Raw genomic sequence first — 27781 nt, forward strand, 5'->3', positions numbered from 1 at the left:
CAGATAGCATGTATGTCTTCTAAATATAATTGCAAGCAACTGTTGCAGTTGGCCCCTGAAATCTTTTTTTGTTTACTGGGTAAGGGACCAGAGACAGTTTGATCAGTGATGATGAATATAAAAGAAATTTTCCCCAGTTGCCTTAAATGGGAAGCTGGCTTTGGTACCATGAGGAGGCAGGGTTGTGATGGCAGATCTATCAGCTTATTTATCTAAAAAAATCACTCTGGTCATGCAGATATTTCCTTGCCGTAAGCCCACTTCACAGAACACAGGAGTGCTGATTAGAGTTTTCACTTCAAATCCAGGACTAAAAAGTCTTTGAGGAAAGAGGTGGGCTTGGCACCCAAACCCAATTCTGTCTTATGTTTGTGTCAGCATATGGCATTTTAAATTTCTAAGTGTGCAAAACTAACTTGAAAGAAGAAGCTGCCATAAAATTCAGCCAAGGACTCTGGCAGATCTCTGTCTCTGCTTTCCAAGAGGAGAGAACTGAAAGATCTGTCTCATTAGCTGAATTCATGGACATGTTTGTACTCATGAAGATTATTTTGCCATACTGGAGGGCCAATAGATGTTCTGGAGACCCACAAGGGAAAACAAGGGAACTGTAATTAGATTACATAGAAAAGGTTGAACAGGCTGAATAATTGATCTGTGCTCTAGCTATATACAGAATGACTTTGAACTTACTGTTGTCTGGCCTAAAACTCCAGACCACTGGCTGCAGATAATCAGCTGGGAAGAAAAGCTGTGTTCCCATTTGCTCATAGGAGGTGTTTATCTCCCAGAAGACTTGAGTTCCTAGTTCATATTTTCCAGCTGATAAGTCATTTTTATTGTTGGATTTCTCTGGAACTGTCCTGAAAGGAATGAGAGGAAGGGTAGAGAGTCCTGTCTGAATAGATTCTCCATATATATGTGTAGGTATATGTTTATGTGTGTGTGTATATAAATATATATATATATATATGTGTGTGTGTGTGTGTGTGTGTGTGTGTGTGTATATGTGTGTACATATATATGTGTGTGTGTGTGTGTATATATATATATATATATATATATATGCTATTCAGTATTTCTGAAAAAGGGTATTTCAGAGCTGCTTTTATTGAAAGCTTTAGCCTTGAAAATTGATAGGTGTTGATTTTCAGTTACTTTTAATTTAGATTATCTGTGTTGTGGACAGACTGATCTGTGTACTAAGCACTGTAGTCCAGCAGAACTATTGATTTAAATGCTGCCTTGGAGCAGTGTAACAGTTTGTACACAACAGGGGAGCCCAGTACTTGGAAGACTGAATCTGTGTCCAAACAAATCTCCTCCTCTGTCATGTATGTGGTATCCCTATTAACATGTTAATTTTTCCATATAGTATCCATATAGTAACAGCATATGAGTTATCCTGTCTGCATCATGAAAAGATGATTCCTTCCTTCTTGCCTTTCTTGGTGGAATTGGATGTTTATGTCCTAGTTTTTGCAAGTGAGAGTGGCCTTCAGGAACTGCAGGGCAAAAGTCTGGAGCAAGGTAGATGTACACTTGGTGAAAGAGGATGAGATCTGGGAATTGGCATTAAGCAAACTGGGCACACATGAATCCATGTGCCCTGGTTGGGTGCGCCCACAAGTGCTGAGAGAACTGGAAGATGTCATTGCATGGCCACTCATATTGCACAAACCAAAACATGAGACTTCAAGTGTGAGAGTGACTGAGTACTGGCACATCATGCCTAGGGAATTGTGCAGTCTCCATCCTTGGAGGTATTCAAAAGCTATCTGGATGTGGCCCTGGAGAGCTGACCTGCCCTTGAAGAGTCCTTTGAGTGGGGCAGGGATGGACATCATGTCCTCCAGAGATCCCTTACAACCTCAGCCATTCCATGGTTTTGTGAGAAATCACAAAGGTATGCATTTGGAGGTAGATTACTGGAAGTTAATATGTGCAAGCATATATTTTACTAGAGAAAAGTCATTACAATGCTACCATTATATGGTTCTTGCAAAAGGATTTTTACTAGGTAAATTATTCATTCTTCCTCTAATTTTTCCCGTTAGATGACTTAAGAACTCGAGTCAGTTCTTTGTGTCCCAGTGGTTGCAGCTAGTTTTTGCTATAATCAGGAGGTAACTCACTAAAGGATCCAACATCTCCATTCACAGGGACTGGCATAGCCCATGGAATAGGCAATCCTTAGATTGACTTGCTGGTCAGAGGAGCGGAAAATTTCCCAGACATTCCTGATCAGCCAGGCAGTTCCTCTAGAGCTCAACACAAACAGGCACCATTAACCTCAGAAAGCCATTAATCCACAAAGTTCTGTGCTGCCTGTATTATGAGTTAGGAATGAAAAGGACATTTTAGAACAAGCATATGATTACTTTTCAGTAGTTTTGTCTAAAAGATTATTGCTCGCTCTTCTGCTCAGGCATCATGCAGTGCTCAAATTGCTTCTTTTTCTCCTGTTCATACCATCTTTTTTCTGTGTTCTCATTGCTGAACATAATGGCTATTTTTTAGGTCGGCATGACACAAGTCCTTGCTTGAACAGGCATCTGTACTGCCAAAATGGAAAGAAGAATGGTTAAAAGATATTAGGAAAAAAAGAAACTGTCAGCCAGAATTACTGTGAGGCCAGGCTGGGATAACTTTCTCAGGGTATCACAACAACAGGTCTGGTTTTTTTTCCCCCCAAGAGCTGTTCACACAGCATTAATGATGTTGCATAATTTACAAAGCAAGATTGAACTTTTGAAATAAAATTCATTGGATGATACTTTGTATTCCAATCACTGGGTAAAGAATAAAAACTCTTCCTGCCATCCTGGCTGCTCTGAGAGTCTTAAGTAAAATGTAGAGAGGGAGATGGAAGCCTGGCAAGATTTTTCTTCATACAAAGGTGTGTAAACCACGGGGCCTTCTGAATGTCTGAGTGTGAGACAATTAACATCCAGTGTTTTTAAATTGCTCCTGCCTCAGAGGTTTCATGTCAATCTCCAACAGATGAACATTCATGTGTTTTACCAGTGGATAAACTGTGGTATAAAGAAGGAAGATGTTTGTCAGCAGCCATCAAGCTGGTAGATCCCAAATTGTAGCAGCACTCTGTCTGTTGCCTCCAGGGTACTTAAAGCACCACTGTGTATGCTTACCCATGAGCTGAACTGGAGGGACAGTGTTTATTATTTTCCCACATCCATGGGTTAGCTCTATTCCCATTTTAGACCCAGCCACATCAGCCATGTACATGAGCTGTTTTGTTCAGATAAGAGCTCCCCTTAAAATCTCTGCAATAAGCTCTGTGTTTAGGCCACTCAGTGTGTGCATCATGAGCTCTCTGACTTTGGTCCTCTGGGTAATTTTTTAGATTTTGCTATTTTTTCTACCTTTGAAGCAAGAAGCATCTGCCCATTCCTTGTTAATTGCTGGTCAGTCTGTGTTCAGCCAACTGGCAGCTGGTGGGAATGAGATGTCTGTGAAGGTTAAACACATTTCTCAGTCATGTAAGGGAACCAGCTACATTTATTGATGTTTAAGTGACAATCTCAATCTGGGTCCAGCTGTCTAGCAGGATTGTAGCGTGAACTGAGGTCATGGGCCTCCAGATAGGCTCCTTTTGCTGTGTGTGTTTTTTTCTAAGTTGAACAAATACAATGTGAAGAGCAAGTGTTGTTTTTCTTTTTTTTTTTTTTTTTCTTAAATAGAGGATGGCCTGAATATGATCCTTGATTCCTGAATGTCTCAAGCACTAAGTGAGAGGCATTCAAATATTTTTTTTTTTATTACAGGTAGAAACTGCAAAAAATTGAGCAGTGGATTTTTCTTTTAAACCCTATGAGACAGTAATGTCTAAGCAAGTGTAATAGCTTAGTAGTGATACCAGAAAACATGTTCAACAGTTTTTTTCTTTGCTTTTTCCATGCCAAACAAATAGCAAGAGCTAGCCCCTAAATGAATGCAAGTACTTTCTTAGTTAAATGCCACTGGACGCTGAAGAGATGGGCTCTGTTCTTAAAATCACCAGCAGCACTTCCACTGGAGAGTAAATTTACTGAGTAAATATCCCTGGGGAGAAGCTGCTAATTAAGGAATATGTTTCTAAGCCAGCTGCTCCTAACCGAGAAAACGGTGGTTCATTTTTAAATATCTGGGCTAGGAAGAGGGACACTGCCACACTGAAACTGTGCAAGTTCCCAGAGATATATTTTGTGGTAGAGATGACTGAAAAGTGTCATGCGTTATTCTGCAATCAGGGGTGAACAAACATTTATACCTAATGAGCTGCAAATGGCTTTTGAGCCAATACTTTAACTTTTTTTAATTTCATTTTTTTCATAATTGCAACATCAGTAGCTTCAATAATATATTCCACCCTTTGTTTAATTTATGCTTTCCTTAATTATTTTCTCTTTCAGCTACAGCTTGGGTGAGTCTGGAGAAAACATGTGGTGGTGTAGTTGAAGTCTAGCAGTCCAACAAGGGTGACTGCCAATTTGAGACAGCTGTAAGAGGTTTTGTTACTCCTAAACACTTCCCTGGGTGACTCTGAGGCGGCAAGACGTGCAGGGCTGTCCAATGCCCTCTTATCTAATGCAGCATTTCACTATTTCATGCATACACATTTACCCCAAATCAGAGTTGTCAGCTGCCTTGGTTTAAATGTGTAACTGATGTTACACAATGGTGATAAATCTGTACATTTTACATGTGCCACCCACATGTGCTCCCTGAATTAACCTCAGCTTCTCTGAGCAGAGCAAGATGTCTCACCAGCTGCTCCAGCCAGTTTAAGTCATTAAAAAGTGCTGTTGAAGTTGGCGAGAGTCGTTGGGTTCAATTTGGGCTCGTTTAAAACCAGTTTCCATAAATAAAGGTCCTGCAGAGAAGTCTCAGACTCACACAGGTGCCATTCCCTTCCTTGCTGTTTGGTCCTTCAAGATGAAATGACACAAGACCTCTGGTCCTGGTGACAAGTGTGACAAGAATTTGACTTAAGAATGATGGATTTACAGACCAAAGTCCTGATAATCAATTTCTCTTTTCTGCAACGCTGCTTTAATTTTGTTGCCAAATACCTAGCACTGGCTGAGGTCTTTCAAACAAGGGAGTCTTTTCCTGAGCTGGAACAGTGTGTAACATTTTCCCTTTTCTGGGTGATGATTTAAAAATTACTGTTTGATTTTCAACACAAGCTTTGGCAGTCCAGAATGAATGTAAAGTTGGTGGGCATAGGCCACAAAGCCAGCAGATTATTTCTGACATTCCACTCAGATGCTGCTGTAGACACAGAGAGAAGAAAGGCAGCTCTCCTGTTGACATGTTCAATCAGCACAGCTTTGGGACATAGAATATGTAACACCATGGCCACACTATTTCTTCACACTGTGCAGTCTGGGAATATTTTTTTTTTTGTTCTTCAGATGGAACACTTTGAAATCTCTAACCAGTTTTGTATCCTTATTACCACTAGACATAAGAGCTGCTAGAGCAGCTCATCCTCAGAAAAAAAGAAGCAATTTGAAGGCACCATGCTGCTCCTGTAGCTGCCTGGAGGTTGGTTATGCTGGCACTGATCATTAGTGTTCTTCCAGCAAGTGCAAGTGCTGGCCTCCATCATCATTGAAAGAGTGTCCTGGGAGTGTTTTGTTTCAGAAAAGCCACCTCAGACTTAGTCGCCAGCATGGGATGGCATAAATCGTGCCCTTTGGTCTCTGTTTCCCAGGACTTCCCTCTGCACAAGGGAACCCCCAGGAATCCTGTTAAAATGGCTCTTAGCTGTTTGATATCTTCAGGGGATGTCATTCAGCCCCACAGCCGTGGATTTTAGTGTTGCAGGATGCAGACTGAGGACCACAGCGATGTGCAGCGAGCCAGCTTTGACCCTGGCAGTGGTCTCATGCCAGCAGCATGGCAGCCCACATGGATTCATTTCCTCAGGAAGTGCTGAAAAGAAGCCATGCTGTGCTCAGTAACTCTGTGGCTAAGCTAAGCCTGACCTCCTCTCAGGCTGCCCTAGGGGCAGAATTCAAAGCTGAAGTGGATGGATAGGTACAATAATCATGTGTGAATCTACTCTTACCTAATACTGCTGGGGTAATGAGCCCACTAAAATTTTCCAGCCCAAGGCCAAAAGAAGGATATCTTTCCTTTCCTTTCTCTCTCTTCCTTATTGACTTAACAATTGCTCCAGCAATTCAATGTACATTAGAGAAGGAAGGCAACTTCTTGTGCATTGCTTGAGCATTACCAAACTCCAGGTGTGCATGCTCAGACATGGAGAGCTGAAAAGAGGATGACAGGCACGACTACAACAAGACTGACAGAAATTACACTGCTCATGATTAGTGTGAACCCCTGTTGTGAGGCAAAAATGATGCAAAATACAGAACTGGGAGAATAGAGCTGGTTTATACACTGATTTCCATTTGCAGTTTCTGACACTGGGCTGATGTGATGGAGAAAGTCAGTGGACCAGATAATCAAAATTCAGAGGACAAAATAAAATTCTTAATAATAATCCTAATTAACAATCCATTTATTTTGCTTGTCAAGTAATAAAATGGCAATTTAATGTGCCAGGAAAATTATTCTGTAATCTGAACACAGAAGTTTTAGTATTGAGTGCAAGGCAAAATTAGCTCTCATCTACAACGGTGAAAATTCAAAAGCACCATGGTAGATAAGGTCATGTACTTCTGGTTTATAGGCAGAAGGCAACGTGCCAACTTGAATTCAATAGTTCTGAAGAGCAGCTGTCCATAAGAAGAGTTGCCACTGGAACTCAAAGCAATTTGACAAAATAAAATTCCATTCACCCATCTCTTTACATGATTTAATGTGAAATTGCACCACTTTGGAAAGTAAGATCTGTTCCCAATGGATGCCAAGAGCCTCCTCCATTGTCTTCCAAAAAATAGAACAGATGGTTTCTGGTTTAAAATCACTGCTTCCGTGACAAAGTCAATGGGTAAATCCCTGTTTGCTGCAGCTGAGAGCCTGGATAGACTGCCTGTCATGCTGGCTCCCTTTGAACACAGATGTGCTGGTTGTTGTTGTTGATCACCTGCCTGCACCTGCATACATAATTATAATTTTATACACATGTGTGTTCATAGCCTTCAAAAAGAGCAGAGAAGTTATTTACACATTTACAAACTTAAGTTACAGGCCACACCCAGGCTCTGCTCCATTTTCTGCTTTACATCCCTTTCAAAGGCTCCAGGTAAGAGACAGCCTATATGGAGCTTCTGCTGAGACATGATTTTGAGTTTGGACCGCTCTGTTAGGCTACCATATTTTAGTCCCAGCTTACTCTGTGTGGTCATCTTGGATGTGGTATGCAAGGTCAGTCAACCTTTCTACTTTCTATCTGCTCTCCCACTGCCCAGAGCAAATCTGAAGAACTTCCTTGCACTTGGGCTTCTTTTCTCACGTATTTCTAAAGTGTTTCTAAGATGTTTACACTGTTAATCCCTGTTGATGCATCTTCCACTCAGTACCAGATAATGTGATGGTGATTTAGTTTGGACCTTTGGGTGTGACAGTGATGGTGATAGACAGCACCTCCTTGCCCTCACTATGCAATGAGGGCTGGGAGCTGTTCGCTATGATTTGGGGCAGCTGAATTGGGACCTGTAATGTCACACTGAATAATTTAGCAGCTTTTACTGACCTTGATGTCTTCACAAATTCCCCTCTAATGTCCATAGCTATGTGTGAGAATTTAAATGCTTTTCATAGCTTTTTTTTTTTTTCATTTCAACTTAAAATTTCTCCTGGTCCAGCAGACTTCTCAATCAGCTAAAAAGCCTTCATCCTAGTACTGCATTCTCATTTTCCCTCTTGATTTTGAAAGCTTTTTTTCTATCCTACAAATCCAAGAGAGTGTCAGTGCTCATCTGGGACACACTGAATTTTGTAAAACTTTTTTTTAAAGTACAGCTCTGAGGAGGAAAACATCCTGGCAAGGGAAAAGGAGGGGAAATGATCTTAACTTGACTAGGGATTCCATCTTGAATGACTACCAGCTTCACTGTGAGGTGTGTAGAGGTGGAAAGATTCCTGACAATTTTCAGAACAGGGAATAAATGCAGAACCATTTCTCAGGGTTGGGGTGCTGTCAGCATCTATTTTCTCTTTGAGACAGTTTAAAATAGCACCAGAAAAGCTCTGGAACTCTATGGTTCTACAGTTCCATGAATTTTGGTTGCTGATGCATAAAAAGAGTTCAGAAAATTCAGATTTTTTTTTTCTCTACTACTTAATTCCCAGAAAATTATGCTTGAAAGGATTTTATCAGAAAAGATCCTTTTTCTCTTAGGTTACAACATATGTAGCTCCATGTGTGTATATATCTTTATCATCTATATCTATCTCTATCTATCATCTATACACATTTCCTGTAGTCATTTGTTGAAGGATTAAAATTCATACTGGATCCCTCCTTTCCCTCTGCATTTTGATTTGTTGCAGTACTGTTATTTATCAGAAGTCACAATGCTTTGTTTGATAGCAAGATTGAATGAGATGTTTTGCATTCATTTTTATATGAATTACATTAATTCCTTCAAATATGTTAGAAGTAAAGGTACTTCTTTATTTCATATAAATGATAATGTAAGTACAGGCCTTTAACTGTTTGGAATTAAGTTATAATTCTTGCAGTTGTCACTGTCTTCTGTGTTGTCTGTTGCATCTGGAAGAAGAGAAATGATAAAACCCCAGCGTTATTAGTTTAGCAGAGCAGTGCAAGCCCTGCATGCCCTCTGCTGGAAGTGATCCCTCGCAGGATGATGTAGATCAGCTGTGGCAGTGCTCAGTGTCTGACCTGCAGACAGACACACTCGCCTTTGATGTATTTAGTTACTCATTAAGTTCTGTGTTTCCATAGCAGTTAGTTAACCCAGTAGGAAGGGAAGCTTCTCCAGTGCATTATTTTCTTCACGCTTTTCATTACAGCTTGAACTCTTTCAACTTTCTTCTTGACTTATTAACCTTGTTACTCCATAGCAATAAAAAGAAAATTAGTTATTTGTTGTGTAAAGTTATTGAGTGATATCACATTACTGACACGGGTTTTATATGCACAATTTTTCTCTGCTTTTAAGGAAGTTTACAGGTCCGATACAAGCTGAGTAAAGATGGGCTCCTCATTTTCACCATTGACTCTGGAAATTTTGCCAACCGAGAGCTGCACCGTGTGAAGATTAACAGGGAAGGCAGAGAGCTCGTCATTCAGGTATGCCACAGCTTATGCTGGGTGTTAAATAACACTTCAGGCCACAGACACTGGCACAGGTTGCCCAGAGAAGTTGTGGATTCCCATCTCTGGAAGTGTTCAAGGCCAGGTTGCTCTGAGCACCCTGGTCTGTCAGTGGCTGTTGTCCCTGTGCACAGCAAGAGGGCTGGAACGAGACGGCTTTAAGGTCTCTTCCATCCCAAGATTTATGAATTCTGGGAATCAGACTCCCCGATCTCAATGCTTTCTCACTGGCAGGAGGCAAATGTTTTACACTGATTCAGCAGCAGAACAGCTCTGTAGCTTCAAGCAGAGCTCCACCTGGACCCTCAAAAAGTTTCCAAGAGTGGTGTTCTCCATTGAAAGGTCTTCCCTTGCTTCTGACAGACTGTGAATTAGGAAACATCTTTAGCCAGAAGTTCATCTGGACCCCTGGAGTGGTTCTGGGGCTTAGGAATGTCTGTGTGATCTGTAGTCTCCATTGAAACACACATTATGGATCATGGAAAAGCTGCAAAGGGGAGAAAACAGCTGAGGAATTTAATTTGAGTTAGGGTATGTTTCCCAAGGGAGAATGTGATCCCAGCTGCCTTATCCTCTCACAGAAAAGGGAAAGCTGAGGGAATGCAAGGTGCAGTCACCATGTACATGGCAGTGCCCCATCCTAGAAACTAGAAGCAAGCCATCCTGAGTGTTACAACCTCATGAGGGACAAAACCCCTCCTCTGCCTTGTTCCCCTGCATCACCTGTTTTTCCAAAGCAGGGAGAAGAGAACCATCTTGATGTTCCTTCTGCTTTTCTTCTATGGCTAATTATAGCCATCCATATTGCAAAACAGGTTGGCTAGATCTGGGCAAAAATCATTTAACAAGGAAGGGTGGCAGAGTCTATAGAAAGGTTGTATCTTAAGCAATAGGATGAAAAGATAGAAACACACAGCACTGCATTTTTTTTCTCTCTACAGTTTCCATCTCTGGGTGGTAAAATCACACATCAAACAACTGCAGTGGGTAGGCCTCATTATCTAAGAAGAAGAGTTATGCTAAAAGCCAGGGTTTTCCTCAACTACCAGTCTTTTATTGTCTGCTGCTCTGTGGTTTTCTTCTGTGCAGAACTAATTCTTCATAATACATTTCCAGAGTGGCCTCCTTTGAGTATATTTTGAAGTGACTAGACATGGATTTTGGGAAGCAGGGGGATTTCAGGGTCAAACATTTTAAGCTTTTCTGCAGGGGAAGTTTCTTCAAAGTCCTTTATATGACTATTCTGGTATACCTTTCAGCTTCTCATGCTAAAATCAAAGCACATCCACTTTGCTATCTTTAGAAACTGAATCACGCTTGGGGGCAGAATTAACAGATTGGCAGCTGAGAACATTCCCAGAAGTTTGAAATGAGTACAATGAGATCTAGGGGTGTCCATGTGCTGTTGTACTGAAGTAATTTTATTGACCTTTTCCAGGTTGATCAAGTTCTCAAACTCAAACACAACTTTTCTGAGATTGATTTTAAGGCCATTAAGTCACTCACCTTGGGCAAGGTCACAGGTAGGTTCTACTAAATATACTCCTGATTCATGAGATGTTACAGTGCTGGAATTAGTCTGTGCTGTGTGTTGGGTTTTTGATGGAATTGGGGGTTTGTTTGGATGGTTTTTGCTGGGAGAGTTGGCCTGAGCATTCCAGTACTCTATTTATAGATCTCATCAGTGCAAAACTTTGGCAGCTTTACTTGTTTGCATCGATAGCAATATTAAGTGCTCCGACTGCTCCCTCCAGTGAAGTGATTCATACAGCCTGTGTGGTTGCACAGGGCAGCATCTTAGCCTAATGATACCATTTTGCTGACTGCAGCTTCCTCCTCTCCAGCCATTTCTGTTTCCTAATGATAAGAACAGCACAATGGAGCCTTCATCCTCTCTGCCCTTTTTTTCACTGCCAGTCTTTTTCCATTTGAATTCTGCAAGGAATATTGCATATAGCACTTAGGCCACATGTTCTGTACATGTTCCTTGATCTTTACTCCTCCACACTAGAATGCCATTACAAGACCAGGAAAACCCTGCCTGAAATTTAGAAAATAGAACTGCTCTTTTTTATTGTCAAGTATGTCATATTCCTTTATATTAGAGTCTTGTTCTTTCCCAGTAAGATTCTAAATACAACCTTCTTTACAGACATTTCAGTCCTTTGTTCAACTTGGACCTCCATATCAAGCCTGACATCTGAGTCACCACTGCAATTTTATATGTTTCATTATTAGCACACGAGGCCTGTGGGACTGGCAGCTAGACAGGCACTACAGACATCCCCTGGTGCCTGCTTGTGCAGTGTAACTCTGCAGAGTGACAAGAGTGCATTCTGCATCACATTTAATTAAGTAGATTAAAAGCAGGACCTGATTATCTCCTTAGTTATATATAATGTTTGGGGTTTTTTTTCAGAATGCAGCTGTTTTCCAAGCCTTTGTGGGCAGGTTTGGGAACCTGACAGTTTTCAGCCCAATTCAGAGCTAAGCCAAAATTCCAATTTTGTCAATGTTTAGCTGTAGAGCTAAAAATCTAAAAGAACATTACTCATCCTGACCTCTACCTAGAACTCGAGCTATAGACACCAAATCAATAAAGCAAGGATTTTTTTACCAGAAAGATGGAAGGTAGCACAAAGACCTTCAAAAATGTAGCCAGCAAGCTGACATGGTGCAGCTCAGCATTATGGAGAGAAACTAGATTTAGTCACAAAAATATGATTAACTTCACAAGTGCAAATTGTTGCAAAGCCAAAAAGCCCAAGTGTATCTCCAAAGGTCAGGCATTCAGTTCCACTGAACACCATTGACTTTTATGCTTCTTTTATTTCTGTCTTGCCCCAAAGTTTATTGGGGTTTTGTTTTTGTATAGCAGTAGTTCATATTCTGTAATGACACTAAAGCCATAAACTTGGCCATCCAGGTGGTGAAGTACTCTTGCCATACTGGAAATGACACAATGCATCCCAGAAAGTCACTTTAATTCCAGCCTAATTCTAATTCCAGTTTCTTTTTCATATGTTGAGTGAATTTCCACGAACTGTTTATTCTGTATTAGGATTTAATTTTCCAGGTTTTTTCCCACAGCTGTAGCTATGCCGAGTCCTTGTGCCCTCAGAAAATCACAGACCTTCCTCAGTCTTCTCCCTTCAGGATAAACACTCTCAGCTCTATCAATCCTCTCTTCACAGGAGAGGTGCTCTGGTCCCTGAATGATCTTTGCAGCCCTTCACTGACCTCACTCCAGTAAGTCCATGCTTCCCTCCCACTGGGAAGCTGTCTTTCTCTGCAAAGCTGCTTACCAGCTGCTCAGCCCCAAACCAGTGCTGCTGGATGGGGTTCTTTCTAGCCCAAGGGCAGATCTTCACATTTCCTTTGCTGAAATGCAGTGTTCTTGTTTTCTCATTCCACCAGCTTGTCAACATCCCTCTGAATGGTGACACAACCATCTGGTCTACCAACTGCTCTCCACCATTTTTTATCTTCTCCAAGCTTACTCAGGTTACACACTATTCCATCATGGAAAGACACAAAACCAAACCAGAAATTCCTACTGCTCCAATGTTAAGAGCATTGCTTTGTTGTACAAAGAGGAGAGCTAGACATTGTCATTTTGGGACTGTGGAACTTACATAGGTATCTTAAATCATTATTTATCCTGTTGTGTGGATAAAATGTTGACTATAGCTTCTTTTAGTGATGGCTCACCAGGTGAATACGGGTGACTTAAACCAGTATCTGCCAAGTTTTTCCTTCTCATTGCTCATGCCCTCAGCAAAGCATAAACTTCCAGAGGCATGTGGTGCTTTGGAGTAGACTTAGACTTCCTGTAGTGTTTATTTTGGATGCCACTGGGGTTACACACCTAAAGGCATTCGTTAGGAAATTAAGTGTCCACTCAAAGAGAACCATGTAAAAAACTCTCTGTTCTACATGTCCTACATATCCATGCTATAAACTTCTGAAAATATGCCTCTCTTCTTTCCTGTCACATCCCTGCTCATTTGTCTGCTCTAAAAGCCTGATCCTGGCTGCCTAATCAGATGATTATACCACCTTCTTTTTTGATTCCACCATTAATTTTCCACTGACTGGGAAATCTCAAAGAGGTCTTCCAGCAGGACATCATGAAAGCTTGAAACTCCTTCCTCACCAGATTTTCTTATGATAGCTGTTTCAGCACAGCTGGAACTTTTGAAAAGTGCACTTTTATTAAATGACCATTTTTTTAAATAATAGTGTTTCCCTGCTTCTACCCCTCCCCACCCCAGCCCCATTACACTTTCTTTAGGTACTTACACTCTAATTATTTTTTTTCCTCCTTTTCAAATGGGCTATGTTTTTTCCAATGGCTACCTTATTCACAGCTGCAGCTCTGAATTCTGGGAAAAAAACCCTCTGTCTTAGGCAGAGGAGTCTCACCTGGAATTCAAAACATAGGGACACTCACTCTGCCACAGACTACTTGAATGACCTTGGGTGAGCCATTTATGTGCAGATATAAAGGTAAGCAGGCATTTTATTCCCACTGGAACCAGTCTGAGCTTTACTATCTCCCTTCTCTATCAGTAAAGCATAGATAATAGAACAGCCCTGTATCAGAGGGGTGCTGGGAGGATAAAAGCATTAAAGGCTGTGAGCTCTTCAGTTACACAGTAATGGGACCATATAGCTGCCTTGGAAAGATCAATCTAAATATAAGTGTGGCTTTGAAGACAAGGGAGTAAAAGGAAGCATCATTCAAGTAGCCAGCAGATGTCTGTTGAATTCATCCTCACTGTACCCACCAGCAATAGAAAAATATTATTATCTTGTAGTTTGCTGTCATTTTTACTTCACAAATATAGAGTCAGGACACACAAGGACCTATCCAAAGCTCATTGGTATCAATGGGAGTTTTTCCATGGACTTTAGTGAGTACTGGATTCAGGCCCCAAGTGGGTCATTCACTTTATGGCAAAGCCTCAGTGAAATTTTAACCAGAGTCCCAGTTCATTTACTTTAAGTGCTCCTTGCAGAGATCATACTGCTGTATTTAACCACATGAACATTCTGACCTAACTGTGAGGCTGGCTCTACTTTGAACGAGGGATTGAACTGCATGACCTTCAGAGGTGTCTTTGAACTTAAATTATTTTGTAATTCTCTGATCTCAGAGACACATTTGCATGTGTTTAGGTGTTGTCTACAAAAATCTGCTGTCCCAGTGGAAAATATACTTTATTTGTTTGCAGGTTTACTTTAATGAATCCTTGAAAACTTTTTACTGTGCCCAACATGTCTAAATTTTTCACCATTATTGTCCCTGGGGAAAATGAACTCTGATGCAGAGAAGTGAATTTCATTGTTTGTGTATTTGTGTCTGAGCAATTCAATATTGTAGCTGTGTAGAAATACCAGAGTAAAAGGGTAGCACTGAAAGGATTCAAGAGGATTTTGAAGAAAAAGGTTGCAAGTATTTCTTTAGAACCTATTAGTGTTGAGCTAATTTATTTGTGTCTTCAAAGTGATCAATTAGCAGACCTTCCCACACTGGTAGCATGAATGATTGTGTATTCTAGCCCAGGAACATGATATTTTTTATCTCTAAAAGCCTGAGCTAAAACACACTCAAGTTTCCACTGAGTCATTCAGCTTTGATATAAAGTGTACATAAAAGAAAGTTTATCTGGAAAGTAATTTTATTAAAATCATTATGTAGGTGCAGTACAATCCTTATGATTTCTACAATAGCTTTTCTTATTAAAAGTTCATGAGGAGAAAATGGAATCTGTACACTGAAGAGATCACAGAGCAGTTCATCCAAGAATATTATATAGGGGTAGATGATAATGGGAAAATTAAATCACAAGGGGTAAATTGCCATTAACTCTGAAATACAAAAGTTGCCTTAAAGAAGTACCTCCTTTTAAAGAGTTTCTATGAAAAATGCTTAAGTCCATTTTTTCTTCTTCTTTTTTTTTTTTTTAACTGAAAGACAATCCTGTTCTTAAGCTCACCAGATCACAATTTACAGTTTAATTTATACAAAAATGTCTGCAAGAGATATTGGCTGGACTCTTTTGGTGACTGCAAAGTCCATTTCTTTGCTTCAGACTCTTCTTGCCCTAAATACCTATTTCTTAGACCATATTGTGAACAAAGATCTCTTAGGTGAATTTTAGGGTGCCTTTAAAGACATTGATTTTCCTCCTAGTAGCATAGTAAAGCATTAAGGAAAATGGAAATTACTACATGAGATAAAAGACCAAGATGGAAAGCACCTAAATTAAGCAAATTTTGGCTACCCCAGGCCATCCAAGCAATCCAAGGTCTAAGCTAATGCCATCAAGTCTCTATCAAAAAGTGGCCAGATCTATTCCTACTTTTGACCCAGCAATATCATTTACCCTATGATCATACCTCAGTGCTTTAATGTACCTATTTTCTTGATGACAATGCTGCCTAAATAGGAGTCCAAGGTCATCTGCTTCTACCCAGAAATTTTATTTTTAGACTGAATTCATGCTACTTGAGTTGCTTTTATCTGTCTGCTTCTGGGACTAGCATATATTGTACATCAGTATATGCTTTTGTACATCATCTCTCCATCTTCTTGAATATTTTCTTCTTTATATAGATTATATTTTCAGCCTGTGCAGAATCACATAGGACTGGTTGTGTTGTGACAGATTAGGATTCACATGTCAAATATGACATGTTAACAAATTTCACATTGCAACTCCAAGTGCCTCATTTTCAATGGTAAGCTGTCTTTGAGAAAACGTAATAAATGCATGCCTTAAATTATCTCTGCAAAGCCTAATGAAACAAAAATCCTTAAATGTTACACTTGGCACAAAATGTTCACTTGCAACAAAACAAATCCAGGCTCACTGAGCTCGTTTGGGCATTCTGTTCATTCCTGGGGAGCCTCATGAGAAGTGACTTTACTTTGCTCTTGCTGCTCCTTGCTTTTTCAGAAGTGCTTGGGAGGGGCATTGAAAGTCTGAAGCCTGTCCCCTGTTCATATTCATCCTTTTGTTAAGCAAGAGTCAAACTGGTTGACCTCAGCTGTTACCAGGAAAACTTCTGTAGTTTTCACTCCACTGTCTTTGTGGCAGACTCACACCAGGAAATGAGATTATTCTGAGGTTATATTTTTGGGTTCCAGGTTAACCCAAGATACACTTTCTGCCCTTTCTAACTGGATGGTTAATGTCAGCAGTGTTACTGAGATTGTTGATGGACACAGCAGCACATTTTTCAAGGTACCTGCACAGTGCCTTGTAGTCAGCTCTTCTGAGACAGGTGCAGTGTGTGGAGACTACAAGTGTCTTTTACCTCAAGGTCGTGGCTTAAAATCTGGTGACAATGTCCAAGAAGTAATCTTGCCAGTCCTGCCAGTCCTGTTCAGCACTTTGGCAAAATGAGGTTTAAGTTTCTGAGTGACATGAAAATAATGTTGATAAGGAAATAACGAAAATATATTGAGAAATGTTTATGTTCCTGTTTTACACAATGAAACCTTTAGAAAAAGGGTATTTTACCCTCTCTCCCTGTACAAAAATAACACTTTTGATTTGTGTTTGATTCCAGTACCTGTCCTACTTGTTATCATTTTCTGTTTCAATTTGCTGTTTCATTACTGAGCAGATTGATGCTTGGTCCTAGAGAATTCTCGTGGAATTCTGTTCCTGATGAAAATTAATTTGCCATTACTGAGATATGAAGACTCAAAATTACTTTATCTAAAATCTTAAAACAAGTGTGTTGTATGTGGCAGAGGTGTATAACGAAACAGCAGGGGAACAGGATGTCTGATTTTCTGAATAGGAATACATCAGCACATAAGTTATGTTGATACCTATAATATAGATACAATCTATAACATTTAAAAAATACAACCACGTGTTAGACTTAATCCATGTTATCATGGAAGGCCATTGTAAATACATGGACAACCAACATAAAGCTTGCTGAGCTGTGACATTGCAGACAGCTTCCAGGGATCAGCTACAGGACCCAACAAGAAGCCAGGCCAACTTATGCAAGATTCAGCAGATAAAGCTTAAAAATTACTTCCTAAATGTAGGGGTAAACTTAATTTGTGGAGAATGAGCAGTTAAATTACTACAAGCTGAAAAAGATTGCCTTCTTATTCTCCATGTAGAAATTAGCCAAAATAACTTATTCTCTAGTGCTGGGAACAGAAATGAAATGCTAAAATGTCAGAAGATCAAACCAAGCCATCAGCAGCAATTCAGTGTGATTTTCCAGACCAGTGAAATGCGTGGAAAGATTCCCAGCACTGCCAGGTCACAGCAAGGCCCCTGAAGTTTCCTATGACCTTGGCTGCAGCACAGACCATAGAACTTCACCGAGTTGCTTTTCTCACTGAGCACTGTGTCATGTAGGGAAAACACCTTTTGGAAAAACATTTTATTGTGATGCAAAACCTCCAAAGGACAGAGTGTCCTTTCATAAACCTTTCCATAGAGCTAACTGTGTCATAATCACAGATTTACATTATCCTCTCAAGAATGTAGAGGGCAGCACAAGTCGTTCACAAGTTGTGCAGCTTTCTTGTTGAGAACAGTGGAAGTCCTTCTTTATGACAGACATTAGGCACACACCCAAAGCTCTGTGATAAAGCAAACTGTATCTGTGCATGTGGAATTTTTACCAGAGGACTCTGGGGTTGTTTTTGGTTTGTTCTTTTGATTTCTTTTTTTTTTCTTTTTCCAAAATTCAAAGTCTTTCAACAACAAATCTCTGAGTTCTCATTCACGCAAAACTTACTTTGACACAAGACTGGTGGAATTGGCCCTTGATGCAACTCTTAAAAAGGCCTGCAAAAGTAATGAATCTTAGACTTTTCAAACTACTGCACCACAAGAGAGGAACACATTATTTCTTTAGGCTTTACTTTTTGCCCATTGGGGCTGAACAGAAAAACTTAGATTGCCTGGTTATAAAAGATAGCAACCAATTCACCTTTTGTGCCAGAGCTAAGAAAACAATAAAGGTTGAGGGTAGGAATGTTTACAAAGGGTTTTATAAATTCAACAAAGATGGCAAATACAGTAAATCAGTATTTTAGTATATACAAACCTTCTTGCAGGAACTTGGAAGCAATTCTTTGTCTGTTTTATAGCATCCTGGCCAAAATCTCATTAAAAATCTGAATGCAGTCAATTTCTACATACTTTCAGAACAGCAAATGTGAACTTCTGCAAGATTACAGGTTTTCCAGTGGCAAAGCCTTACTGTTTCCCTTCCCACCTTGCAGCTCAGAGGCTGTGCCCCTGACAGCTCTGCAAACTGAGTGTTTCTCCTGTAAGGCCCCTGGGAGGGCAAGCTGGTACTGTACCCTGCTTTGCTGAGAAACAGCCACGCTCTTCTGTGTTACACTTCCACAAAGACACTCAAACATAATTAGAAATCTTTCTCAGCTAATTCCCTCTGGGTCCATGGCATAACAGTCACAGATCTTGAGCACAAAAATAATGTGTGATTTGGGCTGGCTTTGTGATTTCTCTGTAATTTCTTATACAAAAAAAGAAGTTTATATAATTAAAATAGCAATTTCAGCTTTGAGAGAAGGTGCTTTTTTTTTCCCTCAATCCTGACCACTTGTGAAACCATTGTATTTGAATAATAATGGGGAAATTGGACCTTATTTAAAAATTTAGCATCCTATTCTTTCAAGATTTGAAAACAAACTTGAAAAGCTAGGAACCCTTATTTCCCAATGCCATTGAAAGTATTCCCAAAACTTTCAATGCTAGAAGGTTGGGGGTTTTTTTCCATTACCAGGTATTTTTTTAAGACTTTGAATAAGTTTTGATACTGTATCTGTGTGCATTTGTAGGTTTTTTGTCTTGTTTGATTGACCTAGATACAAAGCGCATCATGTTTGAGACCTCTGAGCAGCATGAATTTCAATTTCTGGAAAGTAAATACTGTGAGTTTGGAGAAAATAGAAAATGGCTTCACTGTCCTTCCCTGACTTTCACAGACAATCTTTGATATTAAAACTTTGATTTAAAAACTTTTGGAAGTAAATTTTTTACTGTGAAGGTGGAACATTGGAACAGAGTGCCAGAGAAGTTTTGGATTCCCATCCCTGGAAGTGTTCAAGGCCAGCTTGGATGGGGCCCTGAGCAGCCAGGTCTAGTAAGAGGTGTGCCTGCCCATGGCAGGGGCTTGGAATGAGATGATCTTTAAGGTCACTTCCAAAACAAACCATTCTATGATTATATAAAAAAAACCCTTGCCTTTGATTTACTTTCTCTGTGTGAAATTTAACTGAACACATACCAACAGATAAAGGTTTTTATGTTATTTTATCTACAGGCTGGAAAATAATGCAGCGATACATATGTGTTTTAATTTTGTATTAGATAAGAAAAGTTATAGTTTTGCTCTTTATTTTATTAGTGAAATAGGGCTAGTAGGGCGAGAGCCTGTCTAATAACTAGGAAGATTCTTAGGATTTCTGATAGTGAAAAAGCAGTAACATGAATAGGTGCTTCAGCAAAGCTGAATAATAAACTCTTGAAGAAGGATGGGAAGCTTAGGTAAAAAAGCCATTCAGTGACAGGCCACATAAAGCATTTTATGACAGAAAACAGAGAGCAGGGTCTTTCATCCAAAGAGTGGAGGAGGCAGAATGCCTTGAAAGTATGGTCCATATATGTGCAACTGATGCTGTTAAAAAAAAAAAGTTAGATTATCAGCCCTAGAGTTCTATGGTATTTAGTGTTATTAGAGTTGCTATTTTACTTAGTATTATTATTGTTGTTGTTGTTGTTGCTATTGCTGTGGTTAGTAGATATGATGTGCTAGATATTGTCCATTAGTAGAGAAAATGGATGAGGAAAAAAGTGCAGTGCAGGCTTTTATGTGCAAGACAATTCAAGGTAAGTAGCATAATAGAGAAAGGACTTTGGGAACCTCATGGGCGAGACCAGGGAGGACTTGTAGGCTGCTGAAGGAGAACCTGAACAGTTGAAATTGGATAGCAGATGTAAAAGGGGTGGGTAAGCCAAAAGAGAATTCCTTTTATTAATGCCTTCATAAAACAGTCAATTGCCAGAGTGTTTTTCTGTTGCACTGCAGACAGTTTGTCCCTGGACCCTGAAGTCTCCAAGGCAAATGCCTATGGTTTCACTGGCTGCCTGTCCTCTGTTCAGTACAACCACATCTCTCCCCTGAAGGCTGCCTTACGCCATCCCAGCGTTGCTCCCGTGACTGTCCAAGGTTCTCTGACAGAATCCAGCTGTGCATCCATGATGGAAGCTGACGTGAACACAGCAACCACAATATATTCCTCATCAGGTATGTCCTGCTGGGAGGGCATTGGGGAGTTTAAAGGATAGTGTAGAGGGAGGTTTCCCTCCTTTTTGCTGTAATGCAATTGTATGAACAGTGGAACTGGGAAGTTCCCTTTTCTTTCCGAATCGGGGGTTTTGAGGATGGGCACCGGGATTAGCCAAGGCTCCTTTGAAAGTCATTGTTCTGAAATAATGTTTTCAGACTAAGTTCCTGGATTGCCTAAAACATGCTTACCTAGAACAAACAAAAAAGTCCCTAAGCTATAGTGTAAAAGCTTTGAAAGTTTGGTTGTGCACCTGATTTGTCGTTCTATCCACTCCAGATAATTCTGGTGCTGCAGATATGAAAGGAGAACCTACATGTTACACAGATTCTGTATTCTAGTGGTGATAAAGCAATAGAAGTCATATAAAAAACAATTCAAATTTGTTCCTGCCGTAACAGAAATGAGCAAAAACTCTTCTACAAACTCTTTGGCATGTGTGACTTTCACTGAATGCTTGTACTTCATTCTCTTAGACTGAGGAGAGGGAGCACTACTTGAGCAGTACCAGCAAGATGATCCCCATCGTTTGTGTATCTTTTGCAATCCTGAAGCTGTCCTCTGGGAATCTGAAGTGTTTTGCATATGTGAATTTGTATGCAGAGAAGGAAACTGAGAGCAGCTGGAAGTGTTGTCACCATGAACAGGGCCTATCAAGTTGCTGCTTTAGTCACCAGTGGATGTGGCAGAATTCTTAATGACCAGAAAAGGGTAGAAATTAAAGGCTGGTATTTGCCCCTTGACCTATAAAGCTACTTTCTCCTTTTTGATAACTAATAAAACTCTGGTTTAGATCATAATACAATTCCTTTCACATTTGTATTTATATCAAATCCCCATTTCCTGCAGTTTCTGCCTAAGATGTTCAGCAGGAAACAAATGATGCTATTAGCATTCTGCATGGGGAAAAAGGCTGCTGATTACTCTGGAGAGTGGCAGCCAGTGTGCATGTGCTCCTCCCCAGCCCCCCACTCCCTTCTCACTGCCTCGAGTTGTCTGAGGTGTCTGCTCTGATGCACAGACAAATGTGTCTTGTGAGTCCTGAATGGGCAATGATACTGAAAATTTGCACTCTTTGCCCTGTGATCTGTCACCTCAATGATACAATTTTTCTAAGGAGTTTAGAAAGCACTAAAACCTGGGGCTCAGAACTTCAGGGCAGAACACAGAGCAGAGTGTAGCATTTGAACTTAAATATTTAAAGCATACAATCAGTTGCACTCTATTGTTAAGGTTAAGCACTGTTGCATCAGAAATGCAGAATTATTATAAAAACTTATGCCTGTCTTGGCACTGTGTGCTCTAAAATATGATTTCCTCTCAATGTGATGAATTATCTGACATTCCAGTCTCACTATTCACACTGGATTTGATTAAAGCCTGAATAAGATCTTTAGAACAAGTGAGCTCTGAAGACTTCATGTCTTTATATGCGAAAGTAAAAGCAATGGGTGGTTGATTCTTGTTTAAAAAAAAATTCCAATTTGTAGCAAATTATAATTTCTATAGATGTACTTGAGCATTACATTTTTACATGCAAAGGACACATTTTAAAAAATAAAAAGAAAACAGAGTCAAGGATTAACTTTCAAATTTAGTGCTCATATCTCAATTCATCACTTCCAATTTCTCATTATTGAATGTCTAAGAAGAAAAATAGAACTTCAAAGGAGGCTGTACATGTCTATGTCGATATTCTAATGGGCAGATACAACAAGAAAGCCCACTAGGAAAACTCTTTAAGTGTGTGAAAAAAGCCTTCTATATTTGTAACTTGAAAACAATTGAAGCTGTTTCCTTCAGAAAGGAATACTTGCATTCAAAAAAGTTTCCTTGCAGACAGATATGGAACAAAATCCATTCACAGTTATCTGAACACATTTCTTCTGATGAGGAAGCACAAAATGAGAGGTCGCTTACTGTGGTTTTTGATCTTTAACAAAGATCTGCACATCACCTTCTTCCTCACTGAGACACGTGTAAAAGTCTTGGTATTTTGAACTTTATATTGATGGTATAGAGATAATAGACTTTTCCTGTGGTATTTTTTCTTTATATTAAACTGCTGTAAAAATTACAGAGGAGATTCAGCTGTGTGAATGGTGGAGTCTTGAGCTGCCTGTCCTCTGAGAGCAGCTCTTCAAGCATTTAAAGTAAAAAATGTCAGATACTTCCATAAGTCTGGAACTACACAGAAAAGATTTCCTTCTGAAAGGCACCTTAAACAGTGAAGTTCTGTCTCACTGTGCTAATTGTGCTGAGCCTGGTATTTCCAAACAAGCTCTGACTGGCTAGGGATATGCCAGGACAGCCTTGTCTGTAGCAATTATGAGATGGTGAAGTTGAGGATCCTGAGAGGAAGGAAAAAAGGCAGAAATGCATGACTGCAACCTTTAACCTTCTCATGAAACTGCTTGGAAGAATCCCTCAGGATACAGACGTGGTAAGAATAGTGGTGTGAGGCCCAGAGAGGTTGTAAAGTCTTCATCCTTGGATATATTCAAAACCCAGATGGATACAGCTCTGAAAGTCTTGCTCTCATAGACTTGGATTTGAGTAGGGGTTTAGACTGGATGATTTCTAGGGAGCCTTGTGACCTCAGCAGAGCTTCCAACCTCAGTGAGTCAAGCTGTAATGCCATCAGTTTTATCTAAAAGGAGGAGGATGTCCTGTTAAGGTCTTAGATGAGACCCAGTATTGCTATTCCTTGGCTTCAGAGTTTATTGTGTTCCCAGTGGAGATGGCTCTGCTGTTACAGGCCATCTGCTGCATTGTAAAAAGCCATGCTCTCCTTGTATCCTGATTTTATTTCTCTAAAAATATAATAAATATATAATTCTTGGGGCTTGTGGCTGTTGGCCTCCATTCTGAAACTGCTCTTCAACATTTTTTCCAGTTTCTTCTCAGTGCTTAAATTCCGGTAACCAAAAATAGTGGAGTGCTGATTGCATTAGGTGTCAAATAATCTTGTAGGCAAAAATAACATCTTATATAATTTTTAATAAAAAATTTTATTTCATCCTTTTTTCATACATAGCTAATAATTTTTCATTATTTTTTTGACTAGTGCCATGCACTGGCACCAGTTGTGATTTTCTCACTAGTATAGGAGAACTGCTGTAGAGCAGATGTAAATTTTTAATTGTCACTGAATTCACTGGTTTCAGCTGAGGGATGGGGTAAAAAATATCTCACCAAACTTCCATTATCCAGAAAGTTAACTCATCTTCAGTCTGAAAAAATGAATGCTCTCCTCTTCTAGTTTGTGAAGTAAGTGAGTCACACTATCAATCTCTGACAGCCATCCTAGGGTATAAAATAATTGTAGGTCGTTCTCCTCTTTGACTGAATTTAAAAAAAAACTACCTAAATTACTAGTTTCGATTTAAATAACTTGTGTATACTGAAAAATAAAATGAGATTAATCTACTGATGATGTGCAAAATAATTACCAACTGTGATCTAATTTTGAATTTGGCCCTGTTTAAGCTTATGATCAGAGGCCTGAGATTAGGCTAAATACCCCCAGATTTCCTTCCCAGTCTAACCTTTTCTATGATGCATTCTATATTTGTGTGTAAAAGTGTTTTTTTTACTCCCATTCCAGTCCCACAAATGTAGTAGATGAGATGCCCCAAGCAGAGACTGCTTCTCTTCATGGGATTGAATCCAAGTTGTATATCTCACCTTCAAGATCGGTCAGATTTAAATCTGCCTAGCATCCCTTTCTTTTGGCTTCTTTCTGGTATCATTTCTTAGGTAACAATAAAAAAGATAATAATACGTCACTGACTGAGGAAAGCTCCCAATAGGCTGTTTAGTTAAAATGTCTCTCTGATTCTTCTGATAAACTGAAACACTTTCAGCTGTTAGTGTGAAATTTCCGTTTCATTTTACATATACCCTTAATATAATTTGCTCCTGAAGGTGTAGGAGAAAATTGTTCTTCAAACTCACTTTATTTTTCAGACCCTTCTGGTTCAGTTCTCCAATCCCCCAAATTACACCTTCTGAAAATAGATAGAATTCATGAAAGTAAGAGGACACTTCTGTCTAAGCCACAGGGAAAATAAACAGTTGATACAGAAAATTAGTTCTCTTTTGTTTAACCAACTGCAGATCCTTTTGGGAAGACAGATGAAAGAGAACCTCTCACCAATGCAGTCAGAAGTGATTCAGCTGTGATTGGAGGTAACTTCATTTTTAAAGACTATAGTCAAAACATAATTCTGTCACGGCAAAAATCTAGGAGACTTTAAATCTGGGCTCCATGAAATCTAGTCCAAGGGGTTTTTTGTAATCTGAAGCAGATCTAGTATCTGCTTTGTTTATTAGCACCTATCTGTGTCAAGCTATTTAGGTAGACAACTGCATTATGGATTTGTGTGGTCACACATGGATCATCAGGAACCTGAATCTCCTAAAATATAATTGAAATCGTCTTACTGCCTGCTTGAGCAGGAGATCTGGATAAGATGATCTCCAGAGGTTCCAGGTGATTCCATGTGAGTCTGTGTTCTAAGACCTAGCTAAGTACCCATTTTCTTACACACCACGCTGGTGAATACTTGGCAGAGTATTCACATATCTCGTATTTCCTGAGCTCTCTCTATTTGTGATCTGGTGGTGTAGTGAAACTCACCAGGTAATATGGAAGTATTTATATGCTTGGGAACATTGTCCTCATAATTTCATGGGTGGTTTTAATTTTCCTGTAATAGCCTAGAAGACAATTTATCTCTGTTTATTTTATATGGTGCCTTGTATCATTTTATATGCTGCCTTTGATAATATCTAGAAGCTATAAACCAAAGTGTAAAAGGCTTGTGCAAGGTTCCCAGAGATAACACAGAAGAAAATATGAGAGAGAAGGAATTTATTTGAGCAGATCTTGTGTTTTAAAAGCAAACACACTGAACTAACTTTATTTCCAGTGGAAGCATAATTTTAAAGAAATTCGGTCAATTATATCAATACATGCTCTATTTATAGTGTTCCTAAGGTGACAAAATAGAAATAAAAACTACCACGGAAGGTTTGATAGAGGCGTATGGTTGTGTATGGGCTGAGATGAACTGATCTATCTACCAACTAGCTGCTGTGCATTGGTAAACACATTTTTTGAGGTAACTGAGCCTTTTGTTTTGGTTTTCACTCATTTTATCCTTCCTTTTTTATCCCTTTATAGGTGTAATAGCAGTTGTGATATTCATCATCTTTTGCATCATTGCCATCATGAGCAGATTCCTCTATCAACACAAACAAGCACATCGAAATAGCCAGAAAAAGGAGAAGGAATACCCAGACAACCTGGAGAGCTCCTTTAAAGCTGACATTGACTTGCAAAACACAGTGAGCGAGTGCAAACGGGAATATTTTATCTGATGGACAATGCAATTTCTTCTTACTCTTCCTCCCCTAACCTCCCTTTCTTTATTCCTTTCTCCCTTCCTTTTTTCTTTTTGAAATTTTTTTTCTTTTTAAAACTCATTTTTTGCTAGCTTCTTTTTCATTTGGAAAAGACCACCCTGCACAGGAAACACTGAGAACAATCACAGTGCCTCATTCTCTGCACAAGAACCTGGCAATCACAGTTTACTTCTGCAGCTCAAGAGACCTGTTATCCCATCCTGCACAAAACAAGATCCACATGCACACCTGGTTTCTGCTGTCAGTTCTTGGATGTTTCAAAGTTCCTACATTTATTTGTTGTTATTTTTTCTCTGGAGCCATTTAAGTCATTGCTTTTACACTAGAGCTGGACTATGTAAAGTACAGGTAAAGTAGTTGAACACATAGCTCTGCAGATACTGGGACAGGATAGAGGGAAAGAATGAGATCAAAACAGCTGATTTATTTCACGGGCTCATTTACAACAATCACAAAGAACCAGTAAATTCTCAAATTTTATTAATTGATATATTGTCTATTGATTTAAATAATGTTTAATTTGTACCAGTTGAAAAACTGGTATGACATAAAGGAAAATAAAACTGTCCTCGTTAAGCTCCTTCCCCCAACCTCCTGTCCTTTTACTGTAACTTTTAGGCTTCTCAGTACTTTTCCAACAATATATGTATCAACAATAAGTATCATTCCCATGCACCTCTTTCACCTCCATCTCATAAGGCTGACTACGTAGACCCAGCATACACTAGTATAACCCTAGCTGAAGCATGGAAAATAGTAGCTTGAATCTCCAAGGGGTTTAGGAAGCTGCTAGGACTTAGGTGCTCTATATTTGTCTGAAATTTTAGAAATGCAGCATATGCCTGTTCATGCCACATGGAGGATTATCACACACTGAGGTTAAACGCTGTTGCCCCTGTGGAAAAGAAAAAGAACATAGATGAGAAGAAAAACCAAAATAGTTTAATCTTAAACATGACTCACACCTTCTGCCATCTCTTCTAAAAAAAGAAAAAGAAAGAAAAAATCCTACTACTCAAAAAAAACTCCCAAAACTGCATGAAAGATTGACTGGTATTTCCTGTAGAAATTGGAATAATTTCTCAAAAACTAAATAGAGAGAGATCTGAGGTCATGTTTAAAAATATGAATATTTGATAAACCTTCTTTACAAGGAAGAACATTAGGGAAACAAAGAGATCCCAAATACTCTAGTTCAAATTAATCTTTGCCTTTTTTTTTTAAGTCTTTTGTCCTTTCCTGATTGGGAACACTACTGAAGAATCAAGTTCTGCCCATTTTACTTGTGCTGCATGGTTACAGTGTGAGGATGAAAAACCTCCTTTTCAATCACAAACATCCTAAGGGTAAGAAATGAAGGAGTCCCAGCCCGTGAGGTTTTGAACACCCTGTTTTGTCAGTGTGTCATCTGCCTTTGCAGGGCTTCTAAAGAGGATGTAAAATTTGCAGGTGGTAGAATTAAGCCTAAAGTTAAGGGGAAGAAAAATCTGATTCATCTTATTCATATTCTTCATTTAATTCGAGCTGCAATTGATCGTGCAGCTAAATCTCCTTCTTTGCCCTACACTCTGTGCAGTCACCCTGGGGTTTCCACACGGGGGTCCTTTTTACATAGATTTAAAATTAAGCAATCTCAGTATGAGGTAGTAGCCCACAGCAAACCAGAGATGAGCTTACACTTGCAACAGGCGCTGTTTTTCTAGGCAGTCCATTGCAAAGGTACA

At 39.5% G+C, this 27781-nt stretch overlaps 1 protein-coding gene across 1 annotated transcript in view; it reads left to right on the plus strand.

The window, feature by feature from the left end:
* Nucleotides 1-26971, plus strand: part of CNTNAP5 (contactin associated protein family member 5) — a 264255-nt gene extending 237284 nt beyond the window's left edge. The window contains exons 20-24 of the mRNA XM_059852775.1: nucleotides 9108-9238; nucleotides 10701-10785; nucleotides 20369-20587; nucleotides 24747-24818; nucleotides 25816-26971. Of these exons, the coding sequence (XP_059708758.1) occupies nucleotides 9108-9238; nucleotides 10701-10785; nucleotides 20369-20587; nucleotides 24747-24818; nucleotides 25816-26012 (704 nt within the window). The 3' untranslated portion in view covers nucleotides 26013-26971. The remainder of the gene's footprint in view (nucleotides 1-9107; nucleotides 9239-10700; nucleotides 10786-20368; nucleotides 20588-24746; nucleotides 24819-25815) is intronic.
* Nucleotides 26972-27781: the final 810 nt, after the last annotated feature.

Source organism: Haemorhous mexicanus, chromosome 8 (genome assembly GCF_027477595.1).
Source record: "Haemorhous mexicanus isolate bHaeMex1 chromosome 8, bHaeMex1.pri, whole genome shotgun sequence".
Lineage (NCBI taxonomy): Eukaryota > Metazoa > Chordata > Aves > Passeriformes > Fringillidae > Haemorhous > Haemorhous mexicanus.